Source organism: Capsicum annuum, chromosome 12 (genome assembly GCF_002878395.1).
Source record: "Capsicum annuum cultivar UCD-10X-F1 chromosome 12, UCD10Xv1.1, whole genome shotgun sequence".
In the NCBI taxonomy this organism is placed as follows: Eukaryota; Viridiplantae; Streptophyta; class Magnoliopsida; order Solanales; family Solanaceae; genus Capsicum; species Capsicum annuum.
In genome coordinates this window covers 214,320,235-214,345,446 of record NC_061122.1, presented here as the reverse complement: position 1 = coordinate 214,345,446, position 25,212 = coordinate 214,320,235, and the positions used below count along the sequence as shown (strand labels likewise).

General features: G+C 35.3%; 1 protein-coding gene and 1 pseudogene across 1 annotated transcript; both read right to left on the bottom strand.

Annotated features, from left to right (window-relative positions):
• Window positions 1–12,631: 12,631 nt before the first annotated feature.
• Window positions 12,632–13,802, bottom strand: LOC107848944 (annotated as a pseudogene).
• A 5,778-nt stretch (window positions 13,803–19,580) lies between these two features.
• LOC107848945 (zeatin O-glucosyltransferase-like) lies at window positions 19,581–21,452 on the bottom strand. The gene is made up of 3 exons (XM_016693652.1): window positions 20,976–21,452; window positions 20,650–20,784; window positions 19,581–19,748 (listed from the first exon to the last, which is right to left on the bottom strand). The coding sequence occupies exons 1-3, from the start codon at window positions 21,450–21,452 to the stop codon at window positions 19,581–19,583; spliced, it is 780 nt and encodes a 259-aa protein (XP_016549138.1).
• Window positions 21,453–25,212: the final 3,760 nt, after the last annotated feature.

Genomic DNA, 25,212 nt, shown 5'->3' with positions numbered 1-25,212 from the left:
ATTTGAGGCTCCACAACTACCTTGGACGTGAAGTTTCAAATCTTGGTTCCAATCAATAACGCAGAGGAAGTGTACTAGTATATTAAGGTGAACAACATTGTCTGATGATTTGGTAGTTGGTAGCCATTGGAACAACATCGAAAAGATAGAGAAAAATGAGTTTAGGGCTTAACTGGTGAAAATACTTGTCTCTATACTTCTGTCTTATCAATATGAATTTAATCATAGAACATAGATGAATGTAGGTTCCACTTTTCTAATAAACATTCTTAATAAAGACATCATGGGATATGCAGATCTATCAGGTTAGATATTTTAATAAGTGACAAAGACATCATGTTAGATTAGCATTTTCATATTAATTGAATGTATATAATATGATTATGCATTATATTTCCATTGGTACATTTGTACTGCAACCACTTATTCATTGCCACATAGTGTAGCAACTAATTCCTAATCTTTTGTCATCTTTATACGTTGAAGGAAGGTGCTGTTTTGTGGTGGAGCTTTGGATTCTTTGACCATTTTGGAGTTGTTCGAGTTGTACATAATGATGGATTGCTATATCCTAGAGGGGAAAAGTCAAGAGTTGATGATACTACTTGATCGGTGTGGATCATACCGCGGTGGGCTTGATTCATCTTAAAGAGAGCGAGATATCCGCGCCTCCGCCAAGAAAAAAATTATCTTATTTTCTTCATTTTTTATTCTTTTTTCTATTTCAAATGTAAATATTGTAATTTATGGTATATTGCACCAACACATTAGGTGATATGCAAATCTACGAAAATAACTATTTAAATACGTGACGAAGACATTCGTCCTCACGTGATATGCAAATCTACGAAATTAGCTATTTTAATGTCTTTCTTTTTTAATCAACTTAAAAAGGACATATAAATTGAAAGGGAGGGAGTACTTAAGTATATGAGAGAAAAAAAGTCAACTAAAAGACAAACTCAAATAATTTCGAATTTTCCATAGCTGACATGGCACCTTTAATATGGGCCCCATTTTATGTAATAAAGGTGCAATGTCAGCATAAAAGGATGACAAAATACACTCAAATCGAGTTCAAGGATAATAGGATCCATGTGAAGTTGGAGTGTATCGTATCAACTTTGGCCATAGTTTGAGGGGTACCGGATGTTTATCTAAAAAAAAAGACTGTTAAAACTTCTATGAAGAAATTAAGATTTATCTAGGAACTCCTAGTTAGTAGATATTTTCGTAGTAGACAAGTCTTTTATTTAAAATGAGTGGTGGTTAGTTGGCCACATATGTACTTGGTGTTGTGTGAGATATTATGCTTGGTTTGTTGTTTGTATTCCTCACACACACACTATATATATGTGTAGCCTATGTAGTGAACTATCAAGCGAAACAAATAGAGTACTCAACAAGTTTCAGCTCTTCTTCTTTCTCTACAGATTTTTCACCAGCAATTTACAGCTCGAATTTGTTACTGTTTCAGCTTGTTTCTTATCCATTCTTCTTTCCTTTCTTTTGACATGATATCAGATCCCATTTCTTTAGGGATCTTAATCTGTTTTTTATTGATTGGCTTATTTTTTAAGATCTTTTCTTGGATCTATTTACTGGAAAACATGGGACCAGAAAATCAACTAATGACGGGTCCTCCGATTTTTTCTGGCAAGAATTATCATATTTGGGCTATTAAAATAAAGGATTATTTGAAGGCTCTCAATTTGTGAGATGTCGTTGAGAGAGGAGAACCTATTGTTTAGTCATTGAGAAACAACCCAACTTTCACTGATATCAAAAAGTATGATGAGTTGGTGACTAGATCTCCAAGATCTATTGCTCGCATACACTCAAGTCTTATGAAAGTGATGTTTACAAGAATTATAGCTTGTGAGATAACCAAAGAAGCCTGGGATAAGCTAAAATAGGAGTTTAAAGGCAGCAACTGAGTGAAGTGTGTCAAGTTCTTAACCTTGAAGAGGGAGTTTGAGCTTTTGAAGATGGACTCGGATAGTGTGAAAGAATAATCTTCCAGGATGATAGATATTATGAACCAAATAAGGATACTTGATGAAAACTTTCCAAATCAGAAAGTTGTAGAGAAGATCATTGTTAGCCTTCCGGACAAGTTTGGATAAAAAATCTCAGCTATTGAAGATTCTTGTGACTTGACTACTCTTTCAATAGCTGAGGTGATCTCTAAATTGCAAATCCAAGAGAAACGGGTAACTATAAGAAGTGAAGGGATAGTCGAAGATGCCTTTCAAGTAAGGCATAAATTCTAGTAACAAAATGAAGGAAAAAAGTCTCTTTAGACCTCTCCGGAGAAGTGAAATCTGGTGGATACCAAGGTGAATCATCGAGGAGAGGAAAATTTCCACTTTGTGGTATTTAAAAGAAGACAAAAAATTTTAAGAAGAATTATTGGCGGAAGTCCAAGAGGTCTCCTATTCATATCTGCAAGAAGTATGGGCATATTGAGAAGTATTGCAGGCAAAAGCAAACTCAAAGTGGTCAGTTTTCCCAATGAGTAAATTTTGCAGAAGATCACCAAGTTGAAAAAATAGAGGAGGGGGTATTCATGGCTTTGAACACATCACATGTTGATCGATATGATTGGTATGTTGATAGTGCATGCACAAGGCACATGGCAATTGATTAAAATCTATTTGTTAGGCGAAGGTGAAGCTTAGAGATGGTGAACTGGTGCAAGATCAAGGTTGAGGGTCAGTGAAATTGCCTACGAACAAAGGTATGAATATCATAAATGATGTTATTTATATGCCAAGATTGACTCAAACCTTGTTGAGTGTTTCTCAGTTGCTTCACAATAATCATTCACTTAATTTTAAGGATAAAAAATGTGCATTTATGATCCTAAAGGTTATGAATTAGCTAAAATTAGCATGATTGGCAATTCTTTTCCAATTTTATATTATTTTGCTAAAAGTTGCCCTTTTAATGTTGAAATGAGTAATACTTGGCTTTGGTACAAAAGATTCGGTTATTACAACCATAGTTCATTGGTGTATATGCAATCCAAGGGTATGGAGCTTGATGTACCCAAAATTGACATGTGCCGAGATGTTTGTGAGTCATGCATGTCAATTTGGTAAATTGAATAGACGATCTTTTCCTAAAGGAAGTCTTTGGAGGGTGAAAAAAAAGCTAGAGTTGGTTCATACCGATATATGTAGACCAATGAGAAAGGCTTCCTCGAGCGGGAATAAATATTTTATTCTCTTTATATATGATCTAACTCGAATGACATGGGTCTATTTTTTAAGTAGCAAAGTTCAGGTGTTTTCTGTTTTCAAAGAATTCAAGGCTATGTTAGAAAGGGAGAGTGGTTGTTGATTGAAGTATATTAGGTCAGATAATGGAACTGAATATACTTTGCGTCAATTCAACAAGTATTGTAAAGATGTGAGCATTAAAAAAAATTTACTGTGTGCTACACTCCAGAACAAAATGGGGTTTCTGACAAAAAAAACAGAATCGTGATCGATATGGAGAGATGTATGATAGTAGAAAAGAAGATGCCTAAATACTTTTGGGCTGAGGTGGTCAATACTGCAGTTTCTTTGCTGAAAAGGTTACCAACTAGAGTACTCAAAGATGTGGTGCCATTTGAAGCATGGAAGGGTATAAAGCCGTCTGCAAGTCACTTGAAAGTAATTGGTTCGGTGTGCTATGCCCATGTTCGAGATGCTAAAAGAGGTAAATTGGACAATAAGGCAGAATTGTGTATTTTGTTGGGATATAGAACCACTAGAAAAGGGTACAAAGTGTATAATGTTCGTATGAAGAAAGTGCTTATTAGTAGAGATCTTGCAGTAGACGAGTCTAGCCACTATGATTGGGATTGAGATATAGTTGTAAAGAACCAAGATAGGAGTACTTCAGTTGCAGCTCTAAATTTGCAGATGAGTGATATTTATTCTAGTTCTATTGCTGGAGCAAAATACTATTTAGAGGATGAATTGGTAACTTATTCTTCAATTTTGAACACCAGGTCACTAGCTAAAGTTTATGAGCAATGTAATTTTACACTTGTGGAGCCATCTTCCTTTGAGGCCATGAAGCTTGGATTTCTGTAATAGAGTAGGAGCTTGCCATGATTAATAAAAGTAATACATGGGAGCTGGTTGATCTACCTATACAAAAGAACATCATCGGTGTCAAATGGGTCTATAGAACGAAGTTCAATACAGATGGCTCCATATTCAAACATAAAGCTAGGCTCGTAGTTAAAGGCTATTCCCAGCAGCCTAGAGTGGACTTTGGAGATACCTTTGCACCTGCCATGAGGCATGAAACAATACAATTTCTAGTTGCTCTTGCAGCACAATACAAGTTAAAAATCTATCATTTAGATGTCAATCTACATTTCAAAATGGATTTCTTGAAGAAGATATTTATGTTGAACAACCTAAAGGTTTTATAGTTGTAGGTGAATAAGACAAGGCGCATAATCTTAGAAAAACTCTTTATGGCCATAAACAAGCTCCGAGAGCTTGGTACAGTAGGTTGGACATTCATTTGTTGTTTCAAGGCTTCAACTGAAGCCTAAATGAGCCTACTTTATACTTCAAAAAAGGCAAGATGATGGGAAGTTAATTGTGATATCCATTTATGTTGGTGATTTGATGATCACGGGTGAAGATTCTCTTGTAGTTCAAGAAGTTAAAAATGTGATGCTAAAATTTTTTGAAATGTCTGATCTATGGTAGATGAAGTTCTTCCTGGGAATGGAAATTTCTCAATCTTCTGAAAGAATTTTCTTGTCCCGATAGTGGTATGACCTGGATCTCTTAAAAAACTTTAAGCTTGATAAGTTCAAACCTATTACAACTCCACTTGTTTTGAATGAAAATTTAATGAAGGCTAATGGAGAAGAGAGGGCAGATTCACAATTGTATAGAAGCCTTATTGAAAGTTTGTTTTAAGGATGATGTGATGTTTGTTGCTAGTTTATTGTCCCGATTTATGCAATGTCCCAGCACCAAGCATTTTGGAGGTACTAAAAGGGTGCTGAGGTACATTAGAGGGACAACAGATTATGGAATTTGGTATAAAAGTGTGGAGAATGGATCTCTTATTGGCTATTTAGATAGTGATTGGGGTGGATGTTTGGATGATTACAAAAGCACATCTCTTTACTCCTTTTCATTTGGTTCAAGCATTTTTTCATAGAGCACAACGAAGCAGGATATCATAGCTCAATCTTCAGCTGAAGCTGAGTATGTGGCTACTACCTCTGCTACAAATCAAGGAATTTGGTTGAGAAAAATCTTATTTGAATGGAATCTTTTGCCAAAACAACCAACTGTGATCTATGTGGATAATAAATCAGCCGTGGCTATGGCTGAAAATCCAGTGCAACATGGAAGGACAAAGCATATCAACATCAGATTCCATGCATTACGAGATGCCAAGAAGAATGGGGAAGTTAAGTTGGTGCATTACAGAAGTGAAAAATAACAAGCTGATATTCGCTCGTCAAGTTCGCTGGTCAGATTAAGTCTTGCTAAATGCAACTTAACAGATGATGTTCTATCCTTTGGCCTTAGCAACCTTCCCTCATAATGCTTCTTGAATATAAGTGAAAACTTGATTTATAATTTACCTCAGAGTTCAAAAAATGTTGGTATGCTCCGAGACCTTTGGTTAGATGGATGTCTGAGCCTCAAATCTCTACCAGAGCTTCTGCCAAGCCTTGTTACGTTGAAGGAAGTTAGATGCTCATCATTGGAAATAGTTTCAAATATACCAAACCTAATGACAACTCTCTTTTTAGATTTCATGGAAAGTGAGAGCTTAAGCAAGATTTCAGGAATTTTCAAACTAAATCCCATTGATAGTTTTGAAGTGGAATTAATAAATACTCTAGGCCTTTTTCTTAACCTGGATGACAACACACTAGATACAGTGATTGAAATATTTAATAGGTTCACTCGAACAAAAAGGATATATTAAGTACAGTAGGGTCTCTATGAATTTGGCATCTTCAGTACTTATTTTCCAGGAAATGAGGTTCCAAGCTGGTTCAGTAACAAAAGTGAATAGAGGTTGTTGACATTTAATGTGGATTCACTTCCTAATGTCAAGATAATAGGACTGCTCATTTGCATCACCTATAAATGTTCCAGTCCTCGTATATTATATTTTTTCTTGTGACTGTAAATTTGGGGGTGCGCGTACAATTGATACCAAATTCCCAAACATTACAAATGGTCTTAATTGGATTTATGCCCCATCATTCATTGGCATTCCAGGAGGGAACAACAAGTTGACATTTTTATGCCACTGGAAGTTTGGCAAGTATTTACAAACTAGTGATCAAATTAATGCTTCATTACCTTGTTGGAGTAAAAATTTTAAGATAAAAGAGTTTGGAGTTACACTTGCATATGACAAGCTAGAACCAAACCAGTCTTTAGCATCTACTAGTGAAGCAAGAGTTCTTGCATTGCGACATACTCCAATTAGTCATGATTATCAATTTGAAGAAAGTGTCATGGAAGGATTTATGCCACATATCAGTTGGTGTTTCATCATTTCTACCTTTCTCACCCTGATTACTATGTGTTCCACGACAACACAGATTTTGTTGTAAGGTCAATCTTGAAGGAGAAGTTATTTGAGGATTATTATGTGCAAACTGCAGGTTCAGGGGCCGAGGTAGAAGAAGAGGATGACAATGATAGGATTTTTGATTTCAATGATGGTGATGAATATGAAGAGGCTACACTGGCATAGATAGATGAGCTGTTTGAAAGATCTTGGTGAAAGAAATGGAACAATGTTGTAGTAGTGTGTACACATTGACAAGCTATAACAATTTGTTATATTTGAAGGTGAAAAATTTGATATGATTCTCGAACTAAGGTTATAGGTGAAAGGGAAAAGAAGGAGATGAACTATTGTTGTGTATAATAGCTAATAAGGAGAAATATGGTGAAAATATTTGCTATTCTAATTGAAAATTTTTGGTCTTAGTGGGGAGATCCATGTAGTGAGTGCAGTAATGATTAGGCTTGAATGTTGAGATTGTTGAAAATACAAAACAATATGTTGTATGGTTAGTACTCCTTGATTTAAAACTTTAGTGTGTTTGATAGTAGTGATTAGGTGAAGTAAATCTACTTAAGGGGATGTAGAATATAAAGTCCCATAGCTTAAGCTAGCACCTTTTTTCGCTGAGTAAGCTTCAAGATAAGAGTATTATTTAGTGGGACTCAAACTTGTGTGGTTAGATGTATATTGGTAGAATTTTAAGTTGGAAATGATGAAGCATGTAAATTATTGTTTGTGGTTGTAATATCCCGCATTTCAGTCTAGAACGAAAACCGTCATTTTATACGTAGATGATCCAAAAGTGATAAATCCTATACAAATTGGAATGTTAATCAATTATGTAGTGTGGGAACCTATTTAAGCATGAATTGAGATCATAGAGGTCCCTTAACTCAAGGACGAGTTGAAAGCTTTCCTATCAGTCGAGTTTGAGTGAGCGTCAAAACTTGGGTCAACTTCAATCGACCATAAATCTTTGTATATAACAAATTAGGAGGCCTACTATATATCTAAGGAAATTTATTTGAGCCCTCTTTCCAACGCCACTAGTTTTACTTTAATCCCAAATCGGAGTAGAAAGTTACACTTATTTTACTTCGAAGTATCTGTCTACCAAAACGTGATGACGAGGCTGACGACTTATCAGCTGTGTGATGGCCCATCAGACCTGGTCGTCTGCCTAAGGTAGTGAATGGTAAAAACCAGTCCAAAAGTGATGAACTGGGTGACGACTTATCACCTGAGTGACGGCCCGTCAACCCTGGTTGTCAACTGTTGCAATTATACGATTTTTTTTGGGTTCCTTAGGGGTATTTTGGTTTTTCCCTCACTCCAAAAATCTTTCACACGTATTAAATCACCCCTTAAGTGTTATTAATCAATCATTATTAGTTTTTGAACATCAAAAACATCCTCTTCTCTCTTAAAATAAGATAAATTAGGGTTTTCTCCAAGAACAAGAAATTCAAGAAAATCATGCCTTAAGTTCAAGATCTCCAAGAAAAAAATCAAGATCTGGGTTTCATCTATCAAGATCTAGGTTCCATCTTTTAGATCTTATAATTTAAGGTACGTGGGGTTTATCCTATAAACTACATAGGCTTAAAACCATTAGGGCATGATTTTAAGATTTTTATGCATGAATTTTAAAGGAGTTTGAAATCTATGTTCTAAATTACGTACTCTGAATATTTTAATGTTACTATTGTTTTGACCTTGTGGTCCTATCCCCTAAATTAATTTACATGTATACGTATATGTATGGGGTTTGAGATTTAAGATTGTCTGAGAGCATAAACTATGAACTCCCTCTCTTGTATTGGATCAAAGCTTGTGGTTTTGTTGGAAAAGAGATAGAATGCATGTTTTATGATTTGAAAGATCTTTTCCCAATGTCCTTGTACTTGAATGTAATTTCAAATTGTTGAGAGAGTGCTTCTTCATCTAACTATGTGATGTTAAAGAGAAAGAATTGCATGTGATTGAGACTATTAACATGACCACCTTTGTTTACTGAATAATTGATAAAGAGAATTTACATGAGTTTGTTGAAAGGATTATTGATATGGTGGTCCTGGATTTTATCATTTGAAAATGGAGATATAAATTGCTATAAATGGCTCAGAGAATGTGTCTTGCAAGTCAATTGTATGATGATACTATATATGTGTAAATGCCATGACAGAGTTAAAGATTTCAGAGTATGTTTTCAGAGAATGCATGTTTAAAGAACCAAAAATGGGCATAAAAAGGGTTAGGTGGTTACCTTAAGAAGTCATGAGTTCAAGTAACTCTTAGCATGACACCGTATTTGCCGATACAGGTAGATTATTATTGTACGCTGGCGACGGCTATGTGGCGTAGTGGATTCAGAGACTCTGACCTTTACGGCACACTTGGGTTGAGGGCTTGGCTGCCAAGTTAATAGTAGATCCCATATAGCCTGTGGGATTACAGATTGTAGGGTACACCACCTAGCACAGAAGTAAGACAAAGAGTGCCAAAGAGTTCAGATATTTCATAGGGTCTTTTAAAATATCCCTGTGATTTGTTACTGTATGATATGTTTATGAACTGCTTTAAATTACTCTCATTTATGTTAAATATAAATAATTATTTTGGATTTGCTCTGCGTACCAATACATCTGTATTGACCCCTCTCCCCTACCTCTCAGGTTCGAAGGCTCAGTCTAGGGGTCCAGATAAGCATAATTCAGACAACAGATCAGATTGTGCAGTGGTGAGCCTTCTCTATTCCAGAAGGCCTATCCTTTCAGATTATGTCATCTATTTGGTCTACTGGGGCCTTGTCCCATTTTTTCGATAGTTGTCAAATTTTCATGTAGTAGAGATTTCACAGACTATTTCATATGTTATTAGTTGATTTCAGATTTCATTCCTTATTGTTAAACTTAATCCAGAGTATGACGATGTTTCTGTATTAGATCAAAATTCTGCATTTTATTTTATTACAAGAATGTTGTGCATGACTACCAGATAGAGTAGGATGTCTGGGCCTAGTTCGGATCGTGATAGTGGTGTAGACGAGTAGTGTCTCTAATGTTTAAGTCTTTTCATTGTATGTTGTAAGATGGAGAATGCTTCAATTCTTATGTCCCGTAAGAATCTCATCTCACGTCTTATACTAATCTTAATCAGGCCAAGGATTCTTATTAAAATTCATGTCTTACAATATTTTGATCATGTTCTATAAAACACATGCTAAGATAATGTCGACATCAAGTTTCGTTATCTCATATTTCGTTCTTACATGTTTCCCTAGGGGTTATCAGGAATCTTGTTGACTGTCTTCGCATATTTTGTTGAGGAAAAATGTTAAATGTGATGTTACGTTCTTTATTCTACACTTTTAGAGCTTCCAAAGTCCCTACCCATCATTCGAGGACGAATGATCCCAAAGGGGAGATAATGTAACTCCCCGCATATTCAGGCTAAAGTTTAAACCATCGTTCCTATGCGTATAGGTCCAAACTCATGGATTCTTTGTTAATAAATGTGTGATGATCAATCCTATAGGTTGTGAATACCTTTGAATGTGAATTGGGTCACAAAAAATCCCCTAGCTCAGAGACGAGTTGAAAACTTTCCTATCGCTTAAGTTTTAGTGAACGTCTAAACTTGGGTTAATTTGTTGATCATATATTCTTGTATATAACGATTTAGAAGGCCTACTGTATATCAAATGAAAGGTCTTTGAGTACACTTTTAGACGCCACTGGTTTTGCATTAATCCGATATCGGAGTAGATAATTATGCCTATTTTATTGAGAGGTGTCAGTTGAGGCTGAAATACGCAAAAAGTTCATTTTTAGCGAGGTATTTTGGTACTTTCCCTTCCTAGAAACCTCCCTAACGAAATTATATCATACCCTAAGCATCATAATCCATATTTTATCAGTTTTCAACATCTAAATCCTCTCCACTCTCAAGAACAAGGTGGAAACTAGGTTCCTTCAAGATCAAGAATCAAACTCTTAAGTCCAAGATTTTCAATAAACAAATCAAGATCCGTATTCTACTCTTTAATCTAAGTAATCTAAGGTACGGGCGGTTTTCCTAAACTATATGGGCATGGTGAATTCATTTTCATAATGTTTTAATGATGAGAAATCATGAATTTGCAAAGAGTTTTGAAGTTACATTTACAATTGTGCATTGTGGAATCCTTTTTATGATAATGTTTTGGTCTTAAGGTCTTCCACTATATCAGATCTTTACTTGTATATAAGTATGTTTGCATTTTTGATTTCTAATGTTGAATTGAGAGCATGAATAATTAAAATCCCTCTCTGGTTGTAAAGCCTCTTGTTTTCATGTGCTAGGAATTATTCAATTGCATATTGAGAAGTATGATTCAAATGTCTTTACTATTGTTTTAGCCTTGATTTTGGATATGAAATGAAAAGAGCTTGATTCTTGCTAATATAAATGAAAAGTGATGATTCAAAGAGATTGTGTGGTTTGTTAAAAAATACTTGACCACCACATGTTTGTTGAAATGTTTAAAAGAGAGAGTCTTGCATAATTTTACATATGATTGAAATATGGATTCTCTTAAACTGATTGAATGATATGGTAGTCCAAACTTTATGTTTTGAATGAAAAGAATGTAACATGATATTTTATGGCTCAGAGATATGACTTGCAAGTCTTGGTATGATGATACCAATACATATAATGCCATGGTAAATTCAGAGCAGAACAGAATATAGATTTTTACTCAAATTTCCAGAATTTGATTTCAGAAAGATGCACGATTAGAATAGGCTAAAAATGAGCTTAAAGAGAGTTAGGTAATTACCCTAAGAAGGTGTTTGAGTGTAAGGGCTCATGGCTAGAAAAATCGTGTTTTGCCGAGACAGGTTTATTATTTCCCAAATTAGGGATTGTACACTGGCGACGGCCCTGTGGCGTAGCAGATATTCAGAAACTCCAACCCTTGCTGTAAACTTGGATTGGGTGATTAGCCACCGAGTCAAGGGAAGATTTCATATAGCCCGTGGGATCGTAGAAATGTAGGGTGTACCACCTAACTCAGAAGTAATACAAAGATTAGAACTGCATTGACAAAATTGTTTTAAGATCGTTGATATTGCCCATGTATTTTTAACTATTTCATGCTTAATGTTTCAAGACTTTCTCTCACCTATGTTATATATATATATATAAATATATTCTTTTGGATTACTCTGCATACCAGTACATCTGTATTGACACCCTATATTCAGGATCTGAGACATAGTCCCAAGGTCCCGTTAAGTAGTAGATTGACTTGTCAGAAGTTTGCAGCTGGTGAGCCTCCCTTAATTTGGAAGGCCTGTATTAGAACTTATTATTGTTGTTTCATTTTGATTTATGGTCCGACTGGGGGCCTTGTCCCAGCTGTCAGACAGATGTCCTTTAGTTTTTAGAGATTTCGCAGACTAGTGTTAGATGTTGTTGATCATTATGAACTCATTTCTGTATTGTGTAGTTTGAATTAAAAGTTGACCATGATTCCATTTTGTTATGTATTTCCGCATTTTCTCTTTGTATGTGATTGCAAGTTAGAAGGGCTCTTGGCCTTCATGGTTCGGGATGCCCATCACGGCTAGGGCCCCGGCTCAGGTCATGACAATAGATTTTTCACTTATGAGGCTCAGTCCCAGGGTTAGGCTTAGTCCCAGGGTTCCGCTAAGCCGTAAATTTATTTGTCAGAGATTTTCAGGCCTAATTTATATGTCATTGTTATTTAATTTTGATTCATGGTTCGATTTGGGGCCTTGTCCCGGTTTTCAAACAAATGTTATTTTCAGTTTGTAGAGATTTCGAAGACTGATGTTGAGTGTCTTTAATGTTGAGAACTTCTTTTCGTATTGTTTATTTGAATTATGAGATTGACCATGTTTCCATATGTTAATATTCTGCATTTCTTTATATTGTATGAACGTTGTGTAAGACTGCCATATAGAAAAGAGCGCTCGGGCCTTAATGGTTCAGGATGCTCTTCGTGGCCAGGGTCTCGGCTCGGGTCATGACACTTAGGAAGTTATTTGATAATATTTTATATGAAAGATTCCATTTCCTTGCACGCAGGTCCTTCTTGGATAAAAGATCTCTTGATCTTGTTTCTTAATTCCACCACCCTTTTTCTGATCTCTTTCCCTTCTATCGTGTCCATCAAAGTGTTGACAGTGTTCTCAATTGTTGATGCAGTCAGCAATTCTTTTTGATGTTCCCAACTCCGGACAGATGTTCCGATCTTTAGCAAGTTGGTTATAATAATTGAGTTAAATAGCTGCTCGTAATGGATTGGCCATGTTTCTAGAGGTACTCCCATGCTAATGCTCTCGATACAAGAATTCCATCCACAGTGGCTCAAAAAGCTGCCTGTAGATGAATGTCCCAAGATTTCTAATTGCGGTACTCCCATGCTAACATCTTGTTTGTCGAGAAATTCTAGGCATTCGTGCTGGGTCCTGTTGCTAGAGTTGTGTGACTCTAGCAGAAGCATATGAAATGGACCAATAGCCCACCACTGCTTGTTATATTTTGTACGTGCAAGTAAATTTAGGTACTTACCATCGACTTCTCTGCATGTGTTCATGATTTCTCCGGAGTTGAGCTTCCATTCATGTTCCATTCTAATGAAAGCTGCTATATATGGTACACTACAGATCTTCCTCAACGGAAACTTATCGTGCATTTGCTCGACCAGTTTGTCATGATCATCATCAACTATGTCAGGAATGCTTTGTTGGAGGGAAGAATATTTGCAAAAAGCCGACACAGGGTGGAAGAGATAAGACTCCACATTTGGGATCAATGAATGTACATTTCTTATATGTTCTCTCATTATAGTGTCTTGAAATATGACTAATCTCTTTGCATTGGAGGAGAGTTCAATGCATGTTTTATGAACGGGCGCCATGAGTTTTTCCAGAAACATTACAATTGGAGGCATACCATTGCTAGTATCATCTTTTTCTGTTGTAGAAGAAGGTATCTATAGGTCATCAAAATGGACGTTTGAGGCCTCGAGACCACCTTAGACACAGTTTCAAATCTTGGTTCCAATCAGCAAGGTAGAGAAAGCGTACTGATATGTTATGGGAGGCGATGGAGCGAGCAAGAATAAAGAGTTGATTGAGATGGCTATACTCAGGAAATGGCACCATGGCCACAATCACTTTATTGTCTGATGAGTTGGTACCCAGTGGAGCAAGATGTAAAAAGTGAGTTTATCGCTTACTTTGGAATAAAAATTTTTTCTCATACTTCTTTGTTATCGACATGCATTCTCCTATATAAGAATTGAGAGTTGAGCATGTGTTCTTCCTCCTGTAGAAAATTTGGTCATTTCAGTGCTACTTTTGGGCAAAATTCTGGGCTCAACGGTGGAAAATACTGTCTTATAGAGTACTTTTTTATTGTCAATAACCATTTAAATATACAACATGTGATATACACATCCGAGAAAAATATCAATGCATATCCCACTCTTTTGTTGAACATATATAATAACGACAACAACATGCATAGAGAAATTCGGTGTGGGGAGAGTAGAGTTTACATAAGATATTATCATTACCTCGTGGGGGTAGAGAGACTGTTTCCAAGAAGACCTTTGGCTCAAGTGCAGCAGATCCAAGGACAAAGAAAACATAGCACCCTGAACTTTTTAGGCACTAGAATTTGCCTCCACATCTCCAAATTAACATTTACTTGACTACGTGTCTCATCAATCAATACTATGTTATCCCCAAACAACATACACTAATATACATCATCTTGAATGTATCACGTCAATTCATCCATCACAAAGACAGATAAAAACATATTAACAGTAGATCCTGGTGCAACCCCATCTCCATCGGGAAGTGCTCCAAGTCTGCTCCCACCGTTCTAACTGCGTTTTGAAATTAAATAGGTGCTAAAAAGGAAAAGGATTATTCTTTTTGGAATGCACTAAAAATGAAAATAGTAAGATAATGAGGGAACTTGATGCTGCCTGTTGTGTATTTTTCAAAAACCAATGAAAAATGTTTTTCATCATCAGATGACAAGACATAAAGCACTTGACAATACCTAGTATATTTGGCTTTTTACATGTAAAAGGTTGGACCAATAGGTTGGTAGCTTGTTAACATTTTGCCCTTTTGCCATCCTTCATATTATTTGATTATAAACGATAGTGTCATAGCCACGCCTCAAGTTACGAGAATTTTCGTGATTTCTGAATTTTCCAACAACCTTAAGGATATTTTCACTTCATTCAGTTGGAACATGGAAAAGATTCAATATTTATATGAGCGAAAAAAAACATTTACTGTGCATAGGAAAAAATTGACCAAATCGGTAGGTAAATGATTACCAATGTGATTAAGTTGAAGACAGTGACTACTCATACATAGGGTGAAATTATTTGGTGTGCGTTTGAAGTGGACGAACAATCAGGACGAATATGTAGAGATCATTATGGGTCTGTGGAGGGAGTGTCAATCAATCTTTTCTAGGATTCCTGTTCCCTGCCGACACTCTTGAGGCACCATATGGATTAGACACAGATTAGTGCACCAATGGTTTGTCTGGCCATACTTGCTTATGATCATTTCCTTCCAAAGAGCCTGTTTAAATCTCTAAGATATATATAAGTATAGATTAAACTATTTTGAGAAGTGGCATTGAATGAACCCTCTTTATAAAGGGTGTCTCTTCCACTGCAAATCAATTAATGCAAATGAAGAAATCTACAAAATCTACCCCTACCACATGTGTATGAAAGTGAAAGCAAGTTACTGAACTACAATGCGAAAATGTCATATGTCTGGTTTTTATTTACTTGAAAAGGATCACAAAGATTAAATTGCTATTAGGAAACTAGTTATATAGATAACTATCCACAAGATTCAAGGTTTGCCCGGTACTGGAAATTGTCTTTCCAGTGAGTTGTATTTTGTGAGTGGCTAAAACATAGTTAAGTGACTTTAGTGAGACGAACAGTAGTATTGTGACTTTACTGATACAGAATAGGTAAAATTTAGTGACCATATGTGAAATTGAACCCACTACGATGTTCTTAAAACACTCTTCAATTTCAATATAAGGATATGAAGATTGAACATATTTGATACACTCTTATTAGCCATATAAGATGTCTTGCTTTTGCTATCAAGTTTATTCCAAGGGAAGATTATCGAACTTAGAGACAAAAAATCACACACACAAACAAACAGGAAGTTATTTGATAGTATTTGAAATGAAAGACTATTTCCTTGCGTGCAGGTCCTCCATGGCTAACTGACCTTTGATGACCTAAACCCGCAGATAGCTTCGTAATGCAGAAGAACAAAATAAAAGGAAAGAAAGCAGAGAATGGAAAGCCTTGAAAACGTTTGTAGAGAATGTGGCTGAATGAATTTTATTCAATACTATTAGTGGCCTTATATAGGCTTACATAGCTTAAAGAGTCACTATCCCACTAAACCACTACTGTAATTCCACTAAAGAAGTTCTCCTAAACTTAAGGAACATATATCTGCAGTACTAGAAACAAGGAAAAACTATCACAAACTGAAAAATAACAAATGCTAACTGAATGCTAAAATTTAGCTTAGTCAAACTAGAAAGAAACAACAGCTGATGTTGTACACTTTAACACTCCCTCTCGACATGAGCTCCTATCTTAACCATGCCCAGCTGTTGACAGAAACTTTCAAATTTATGGACACTTAAGCCTTTTGTGAACACATCTGCAATTTGCTGCTCGATTTTAATATGCTTCAAGTCAATATCTCCTTGCAACACCTTTTCTCTGATGAAGTGGTAATGTATTTCCACATGCTTAGTCCTTGCATGAAAAATAGGATTTTCAGCCGAGCAAATCGCTGACCGATTGTCATAGTACAAGGGAACTGTGTATCAAACTGATTGTTGCAAGTCCTTCATCAACTCTATAAGCCATGTACTTTCTTGAGCTGCAACTGCTGCTGCTCGATACCCTGCTTCTGTTGTTGACAACGACACTGTTGGTTGCCTTTTTCTGCACCAAGAAATTGCTCCAGCTCCAAGCTTAAACATAAAACCATTAGTTGAACGGCAAGTATCATGGTTCCCTCCATAGTCAAAGTCACAATATCCGACCAACTCGCATTCTTCACCTTTCTTGTATAAAAGACCATAATCAATCGTACTTTTCACAGATCTTAGTATTTGCCGAACAACCTCAAAGTGATGCTTCTTTGGATTATGCATGTACCGACACATCACACCAACTACAAAATAAATATCAGATCGAGTCTCAGTTAAATAAATAAAACTACCTACCAATTGTCGATACATCGTCACATCTTCTAAATCTTTTCCTTCATATGCACATATCTTAGCATTTGGCTCTAATGGTGTTGAGATTGGTTTGCAATTAAACATCCAAAATTTCTTCAACAAATTGTTGGAATATTTTTTCTGATACAAACAAATTCCTTCCTCATTACGATCAACCTCCAAGCCAAGAAAATGGTTGAGTTGTCCAAGTTCCTTCATCTGGAAGCGAATTGAAAATTTCTTCTTGGTTCAGAGAATTTGTTCTTCACAATCTGCTATTACGATTAGATCATCCACATATACTCGAACTATAGCTAGTTTTCTTCCAACATTTTTCACAAACAAGCTGAAATCTGTCAGTGCTACAAAATAACCACTATAAGATCTTACCATGTCATGCCCTTGATGCTTGCTTTAATCCATATAGCGCCTTTCAAAGCTTACACACATACTCAGGATGATGTTGACTTTGAAAACCCATTGGCTGGCACATGTAAATCTCCCAATCAAATTCTCCATGTAGAAACACATTATTTACGTCCATCTGCAAAAGTTTCCAAGCTTTACAAGCTGCAAGTGAAGCAAAATCCATACAATAGTAAGATTTGCCACTGGACTAAATGTTTCATCATAATCTAGTCTATACTGCTGAGAAAAACCCCGAGCTACAAGAAGAGCTTTGAGCCTTTCAATTGATCCATTTGTGTGATGCTTTATCTTGTAAATCCATTTACAAGAAATAGGTTTGACATCCTTCGGCTTAGCCCCGAGCTCCCAAGTTTGATTCAATCTTAGTGCAACAATTTCCTCCTCCATAGCTTTAATACATTTTGGATTCTGGAATGCTCCAACAAAAGTCTCTGGTTCTTTTTCATCATCTTCTTCTACTATTGCAGCATTCGCATACTTGGGATTTTACTTTCTAATCCTTGTTGACCTTCTAAGTGTAGGTGGTGTGTTTGCTTCATTTAGCTCAAATTCTTCACCCGGATGTTGGTACAAACCAGTTTGCCAAGGATTTTGAGTCACACCTTCTTCAATATTATCTTCATTAGCTTCTGCTTTACCTAAACCCAACTGGATATGAGACGAGTTCAATACATCTTTGAGAGCATCTGAATCTGGCAGCAGTTCCTTATTTGAAGACCACTATGAAGAGGCTTCATCAAATATCACATTCCGAGAAGTGTAACAATTCCCCATTGTGGGATCACAACATCGCCATCTTTTTCGTTGACTATCATACCCTACAAAAATACACCTAACAGCCTGTTTGTCCATCTTACTACACAAGTGATTAGGTACAAATACATAGCATACACAACCAAAAACACGAAAATAGCTAACTGAAGGTTTCATATTCCATAACTTCTCAAAAGGTGAAAGAAAATCTAACCTTTGTTATGGAAATCTATTGATCACAAAAGCTGTAGTCTTCATAGCTTCCGCCCAAAATTATCCCGAAATATTTTTCGCGTGAAGCATGCTCCGACAAATTTCTGCTAGGTGTCTGCTGCAGCGTATTTGGACAGGTGAACTGATGATGTATTGGACACTTCCAAAGAAACTCGGTAAATTCATATGAGGTATATGCCCCACCATTGTCAGTTCACAGACAAAGACTTTTCTTGCCAACTTCTCCTTCAACAACCTTCTTGAACTCTTTCAATTTTGAAAATGTATCAGACTTTTCCTTCAAAAAATAAACCTACATGTACCTAGAAAAATCATCAGAAAATATCAACATATATTTCATCCAACCAACAGAGACTTACTTGACAGGTCTAAACACATCTGAGTGAATTAACTCTAATGGTTCTTTGGCCTTACATTTTGACTCCTCATATGGAAACTGATGCATTTTACCATACTGATAGCCTGCACATATCACATCTGTCCTTACTGGAAGTTTAGAAAGACCCTTTAGTATTGATTTTTCCATCATGACACTAAGTTTCGAGTAGATAACGTGACTCAATCGCATATGCCATAAATCTGCAGTTTTGTTCTTCCTTGTCTTGTCTATATGTACGGTTTCTGCCGACATTACACAGATGGAATTCAATATTTGTCCCTTCATTAATGGATCTTCTTTAATCATAAGTTCATGAAATATCCTTACATCTTGCAGACCAAATAGAACAAAGTGACCCAAAGATGTTAATTGTGCTACTGAAAGAAGATTTTTCTTCATACCTGGTACATGATAAACATTTTGGAGCAGCATCAGATCAGCACAATTATTTGGAGACATTACAGCCTTACCGATATGAGCTATCAATAATTTTCTGTCATCAGCTGTCACCACCTCACGACTTTCCTTGTACTCAAATAGATTTTGCAGCTTCTGTTTGTTGCCATTCATCTAGTTTGAGCATCCAAAATCAACAATCTAGTCATTATCATAGTCAATTTGTTTAGAGGTTGTTACGATAAAAGTTAACTCGTCTTGTTCAAGAGCAAAGAATGCTTCAGGATCCTAGTCATCTTCACTATTTTCCTTTGGCCCAGAAGTAGTAGCAGCATTACTTTCAATGGACCTTTTATTGAACAAAAAAAAGTTGGCTTTATGGACCTTCTTTCAACAGTTGTGGCATTCCCCTTCAAATCTGTTGTTTTTTCCCCATTGATTCTTTGATGCTCCCACTGGATGATCGCTTTCCTCTCCTTGATGACTTTTTGCCTTATCATCATTTTTTTCGATCCGCATTGTACTGCTTGGAGTTTCCTCTATTTTTGTTGATGTAGAGCGCTTTCTCCTCGCTTTTTTGTGAAACTCCACTCATTTGCTTTGCCATGGCTTCTTGGCCAGCAAGCAAATTCTCAAACTCCACAAGTGATGGTTGATTTTTCCATTCCTATATTGTAGTAACAAAGTTTTTGTATTCAGATCCCAAACCATGAATGATTATTCTTTTCATCTTGGTTTCCCTGATTGGAGCTGTTGGTTCTAATTCTGAAATTTCGCGACCTATCGACTTCACTTTGTGAAAGTATTACGCAATGCTTATATTATTCTGAGCTATTGACAACAATTCACTGTATAAAAGTTGCATCCGCGTATCATTCTTCTTTGAAAAGAGTGTAGCCAGCGTGTCCCAAGCCTCCTTTAGTGTTTCGGCATCTCATATATGCTCCAACACATCTTCTTTGATGGTGCTTTTGAGGGCAAATAATGTTTTTCCTGCTTTAATCATCCATTTCCTCAAAGCACCATTCGGTTCTTCTACCCCCGGTTTGACTTTGCTTCCATTGACGACCTCCCAAAGATCTTGACCTTCCATGTAGGAGGTCAAACATGTCATGCACATTTTGTAATTCTGATGGTTGATTTTCTTCACTCCACGTATGGCTTGAAGATCAGTCATTTTATTTTCTGTAAAACAACTATTATGTTTAAGAAGATGGTTCTGCCACCAACAGCTTATAAATGTTTTGCGTGGCTTCTCTTTCTCTCCTTTAAATTTGGATCTAATGCCAAATGACAAACTCAACCCACAGATAGCTTCGTAGTGGAGAAGAACAAAGTAAAGGGAAAGAAAGCAAAGAATGGAAAGCCTTGAAAATGTTTGCAGAGAATGTGGCTGAATGAATTTTATTCAATACTATTAGCGGCCTTATATAGGCTTACATAGCTTAAAGAGTCACTATCCTACTAAACCACTACTGTAATTCAACTAAACAAGTTCTCCTAGACTTAAGGAACATATATCTGCAATACTAGAAATAGGGAAAAACTATCGCAAACTGAAAAATAACAAATGCTAACAAATCCTTTTTCTCAATTCCACTTCCCTTTGCCTCATCTCTTCCCCTTCTATCTTGCCCATCAATGTCTTCACGGTTATTCAAATGGTTGCTGTTGTTACCAATTCTTCTCGGTGAGCCCAACTCCTGATAGATATTCCAATCTTCAGCAAATTGGTTACATATACAGTGTTAGATGGCTGATCGTAACTGATTGGCCAAGTTTCTAGAGGCACACCTATGCTATTGATCTCAAAACAAGAATTCCACCCACAATGATTTATAAAAACACCCGTAGAAGAATGACTCAAGATTTCCAACTGTGGTGACCAATTTACCACTATTCCTCTTCCTTCCACTCTCTCCTCAAACCCTTCTGGTAGTTCAATCATTTTGTCTTTCTCTCTAAGTTTCTTCTTATCGTCAAATCCTTTTCTTAGTACCCAAATAAATCTATGGTTGCTTTGTTCTAAACCCAGAGCGAGCTCATTGACTTGCTCTTTTGATAATGTAGTGATCTCTCCAAACGAGTCAAATATTAATGAGCTAGCATCTTGCTTGTCGAGAAAATCCAGGCATTCATGATGAGTCATGTTGCTAGATGAAGAAGAGATAGAGTCATGTGACTCTAGCAACATATGAAATGGACCAAAAGACCAAGACGGCTTGTGTTTTGCATTGGCAAGTAAATCTATGTTCTTACCTTCCACTTTTTTACACGAGTTTATGACTTCTCCGGAGTGGAACTCCAACTCATGTTCCAGTCTAACCCTCAATTTCACATGCGGCTCCAATAGTGGAAACTCGTCGTGCATTTGCTCGACCAGTTTGACATGATCATCATCAACTATGTCAGGAATACTTTGTTGGAGGAAATAATCTATCTATATATTATTAAAAAGAGAGGATGAAGCCTCCACATTTAGCCAAGTGGCAATCTATAAATAATCCATTTGGCATCTTATCACTAAAAAGTAGTTAAATTAGTTAGTAGTTATTACTAATTACTCTTTTAAATTTGTAAAATGGATTGTCAAGATATTAATTTAATAAAATATTTTTTCTTACAAATTCCATCGTCGGGAGGAAATGGGATTGTTTCAATTGGTCATTTGTTATTCCATTTTTTAATAAAAACTGATTACAAGATTAATATAATAATAATAATAATAATAATAATAAAAACGTTTGATGCTTCTTGGGCAATGGGGTGGTCTTTGTTTTAAGTCTTCTTTTAAAAGAATAGTTACTTGTTATTCAATTTTATAACAAAAAAAATTGGGAAGGTACCAATACCAAATAGTTCTTCTTTACATGCCACTTTTACATTCTTCACCAAATTTGCCGTTTTTAACTGATTTTTACTTTTTGTATGAATTTTTAAAAACAAAAAGTAACCTTCATTTTTCACAAATACCAAAACAAATAAACCGTAATTATGTTTTTTTTTTTAAAAAAAAAAATACTTTGAATTTTGAAATTATAACATTTCTTTTAGCATTTTAAAATATGTTTACTCAAAAATAATTAAAACAAAATTAAAAACCTTTCACAAACCATACGTATCATCTCCATGTTTCCCATAAAATATGGTTTCACTAAGTCACAGAAACTGTCTTTACATTTCAAATTTTTATTTCAATAGTTCGAACATTTAAAAAATCTTAAAAGACAATTGTCAATTTAATTTAAAGAACAATATTTCTCTCATCTCTTTCTCTTCCCAACTGTCTTCTATCTCTTTTTCATTCACACTCCATTTGCAGACCAAAAGGCAAAAAACAAAATAATTCTTTTAATTCATAGACAGAATGGGTTAGGAAAAATCCATATAAATTTGTGATAGATCATGGATAATGGAAGATATTCAATTTATTTTGAATTATGAAGTTATTCGTATATTTTAAAGTGTTGTTTAAAAAGTCTTTAAAGCCTATTTTAGTTCTCTCTATTTCTCCATATGTTGCATGGCTGTAATTAAAGCTTCAATACATTTGGAGTTCTATTGGCATCTCTATTGCAATAGCAAATGTAAAGGGATTTTAAAAGTTCCCATTTTGAGTGATTTATATATGAATTCGCCTATTTCTTTCTTATACTAACGACTTAAGATGCATGGGAGATTAATTTGGTATTTTCCATCCTCTCTTCTTCTCATCATATTAAAGGAATGTGACTATGTAGGAGGCTCAAATATCAACTCAGTACTTATCTAAGAAAAATAGAAAAATAAAAAAAATGAATCATAAAGCAGAGTAGGGCTAATTGAAAATTAAGTTTGATCTTTTTGTTGGATCTATTTGTGTTTATCTTTTTGTTTGATCTATTTGTGTTTACAGAGAAGAAGTCTAATCTTTTTGATTCAGTCTTGAAAGAAGCAACATATTTTGTAATGGGTTTGAGAAATAATTATCTTTTGTTACTATGTTTCCTTCACGTGCTTCATTGATTTCACAACTATTTTCATGATGTTCTTGATTAATTATCATTTGATTTCTCGCCTACCTGAAAAATCCTGTAAACAACTATTTTCACAACTATTTCTTTGTTTGGTTCTCAAGATTTATGTATAAGAATGTTACAGTTTTCTCTATACTCTAGCACAAGATACTTTATTGCAGATGTGCATATTCTTACAGATGTTAGAAAGTTGTTTCATTATTTTATTTATAACATTTACTAACATTGTTCTTTCATTGCTAATTTACAGAAAAAAAGTTTGGTCATGTTTTAGCCCCTGTGGCACTGTTGTTGATCTCAATTTACTCTTCTCATTCATCTGAGGTAATTTCGACAACCACATCGGTAACTTTTCCACAAGACACTCATCTTCTAAGTAGTTACACTCCGTTCTGTAATTCAGTCACAAATATTTTCTGTATCTTCATGCGATATCACAACTCAGTTTTTAATTGAACTTCTGCAAATCAAGAGGCATGTCATGATGAAAAATTCAAAGGTAAAATCACTATTCTTCTTCCTTAAACTGAATTTCTTTCTCTAAACAAAACTTTTCATAAGTCCTGACAATTCAAACTGCAAATCAAAATGTTAATGTTGTTTACTTAGGAAATCATATTTTCATCAGTACCTTTTCTAATTTTTATTTATATCTATCTCAATTTATTTATGCAGAGATTACTCGCTCAAAGTTTGATCGAAGGAAGAGATATTTGTCAATTTTGCAATGTTGTCTTTCACAAATCAGATTTTCTAGACCCAAATGTGATAAACAACTAGGTTTGTGATTTTGATATATCCATATACTTATCTAAACAAATTTCTGCACTTCTATCGATTTTCTAACAAAATTTGAATCATGAAATCCATGGGCTAAGTGAACATTATACAATGTACAAATGTTATGGTTTAGATACCACAACATATCATTTTATTAATTTGGTTTTTTCGGGTTGTCGATTTCACAGAGTTTTATGCATTGTGATCCTGAAGATTAACTTTAAAAGATATAACTTCATTACTCTACACATTCTGGAGACCTCTTCCACCTTGATTTAGTGGTTAAAACCCCATATATCCTTTGCACAACTGAATAGTGATTGCTTAAGTAAGAATGATAATTACAACAAGGGTGGCGTAGTGAGGGATAATGCTGAAAGATTCGTCATATGTTTTGCTAAACCATTAGGACAAGGGTTCATTAATTGAGTAGATACTATAGCTATTCTTTTTTTTGTGTAATGGTGTAATGAAAGGAGTTTCAATCACATTATTACTAGATAGATTCTCTACTGCTGCATAACTGAGTTAATAAAATATTGTCTATTACATGAAGGTCATCACCTACAGAGTCAAAAGAAGAAAACTATCCTTGATAATTTACCATCCACTTTAAGCATAGATTGCTGGAGGAATATATTTTGTATATAGTTGATATTCCTCTCTTTTGCATTTATCTCATCTATTCAAAGAGTACATTAAGACAACTCTGTCTTTTTCCCTAGATAGGGAGTATTATTGTGCTTCTTCCTCAGGGTAACTGTAACTTTTTAGGTTCTAAAGGTGAATGAAATGCACCATTTTGGACTTTAAAACCTTAGAATTAGTGAACTGATTACCAGAACAAAAAAATGTGCTATATTCCACATGTAAAGCTTATACTAAAACTTAATATATAGACTTATGGATTTGAAAACATTCAAAGAGAGGAATTTTTAAGAATAAGCCAATTTCCTTAAACCAAACACAGAGCTATTTGCCCAAATTTGTGTTCCTTGCCCTATGAATTTTTTAGTATAGCTATTTTGGTATTTTTGTGTTTCTGTTTTGTTTGTATGCCCGTGAACAAAGATTAATTTGTAGCACGACATTGGCATCTCTTCGAATTATAAACTTTTAGTGCTATTAAATTGATAAAATAAGCACAAGGAAAACACGAAATACATACAAAAATCAGTCCACAAACTCAAGAAACCGAGGACCTCTTTGGTGACTAACTCTCAGATTCAGCAGTTCAATAAAATAACGAGATAAACAAAGTGTTTTGAACACCAAAACAACCAACCCAAACTAATATTAGAAACACAATATGATAAACAAGATGAGCAACCATTC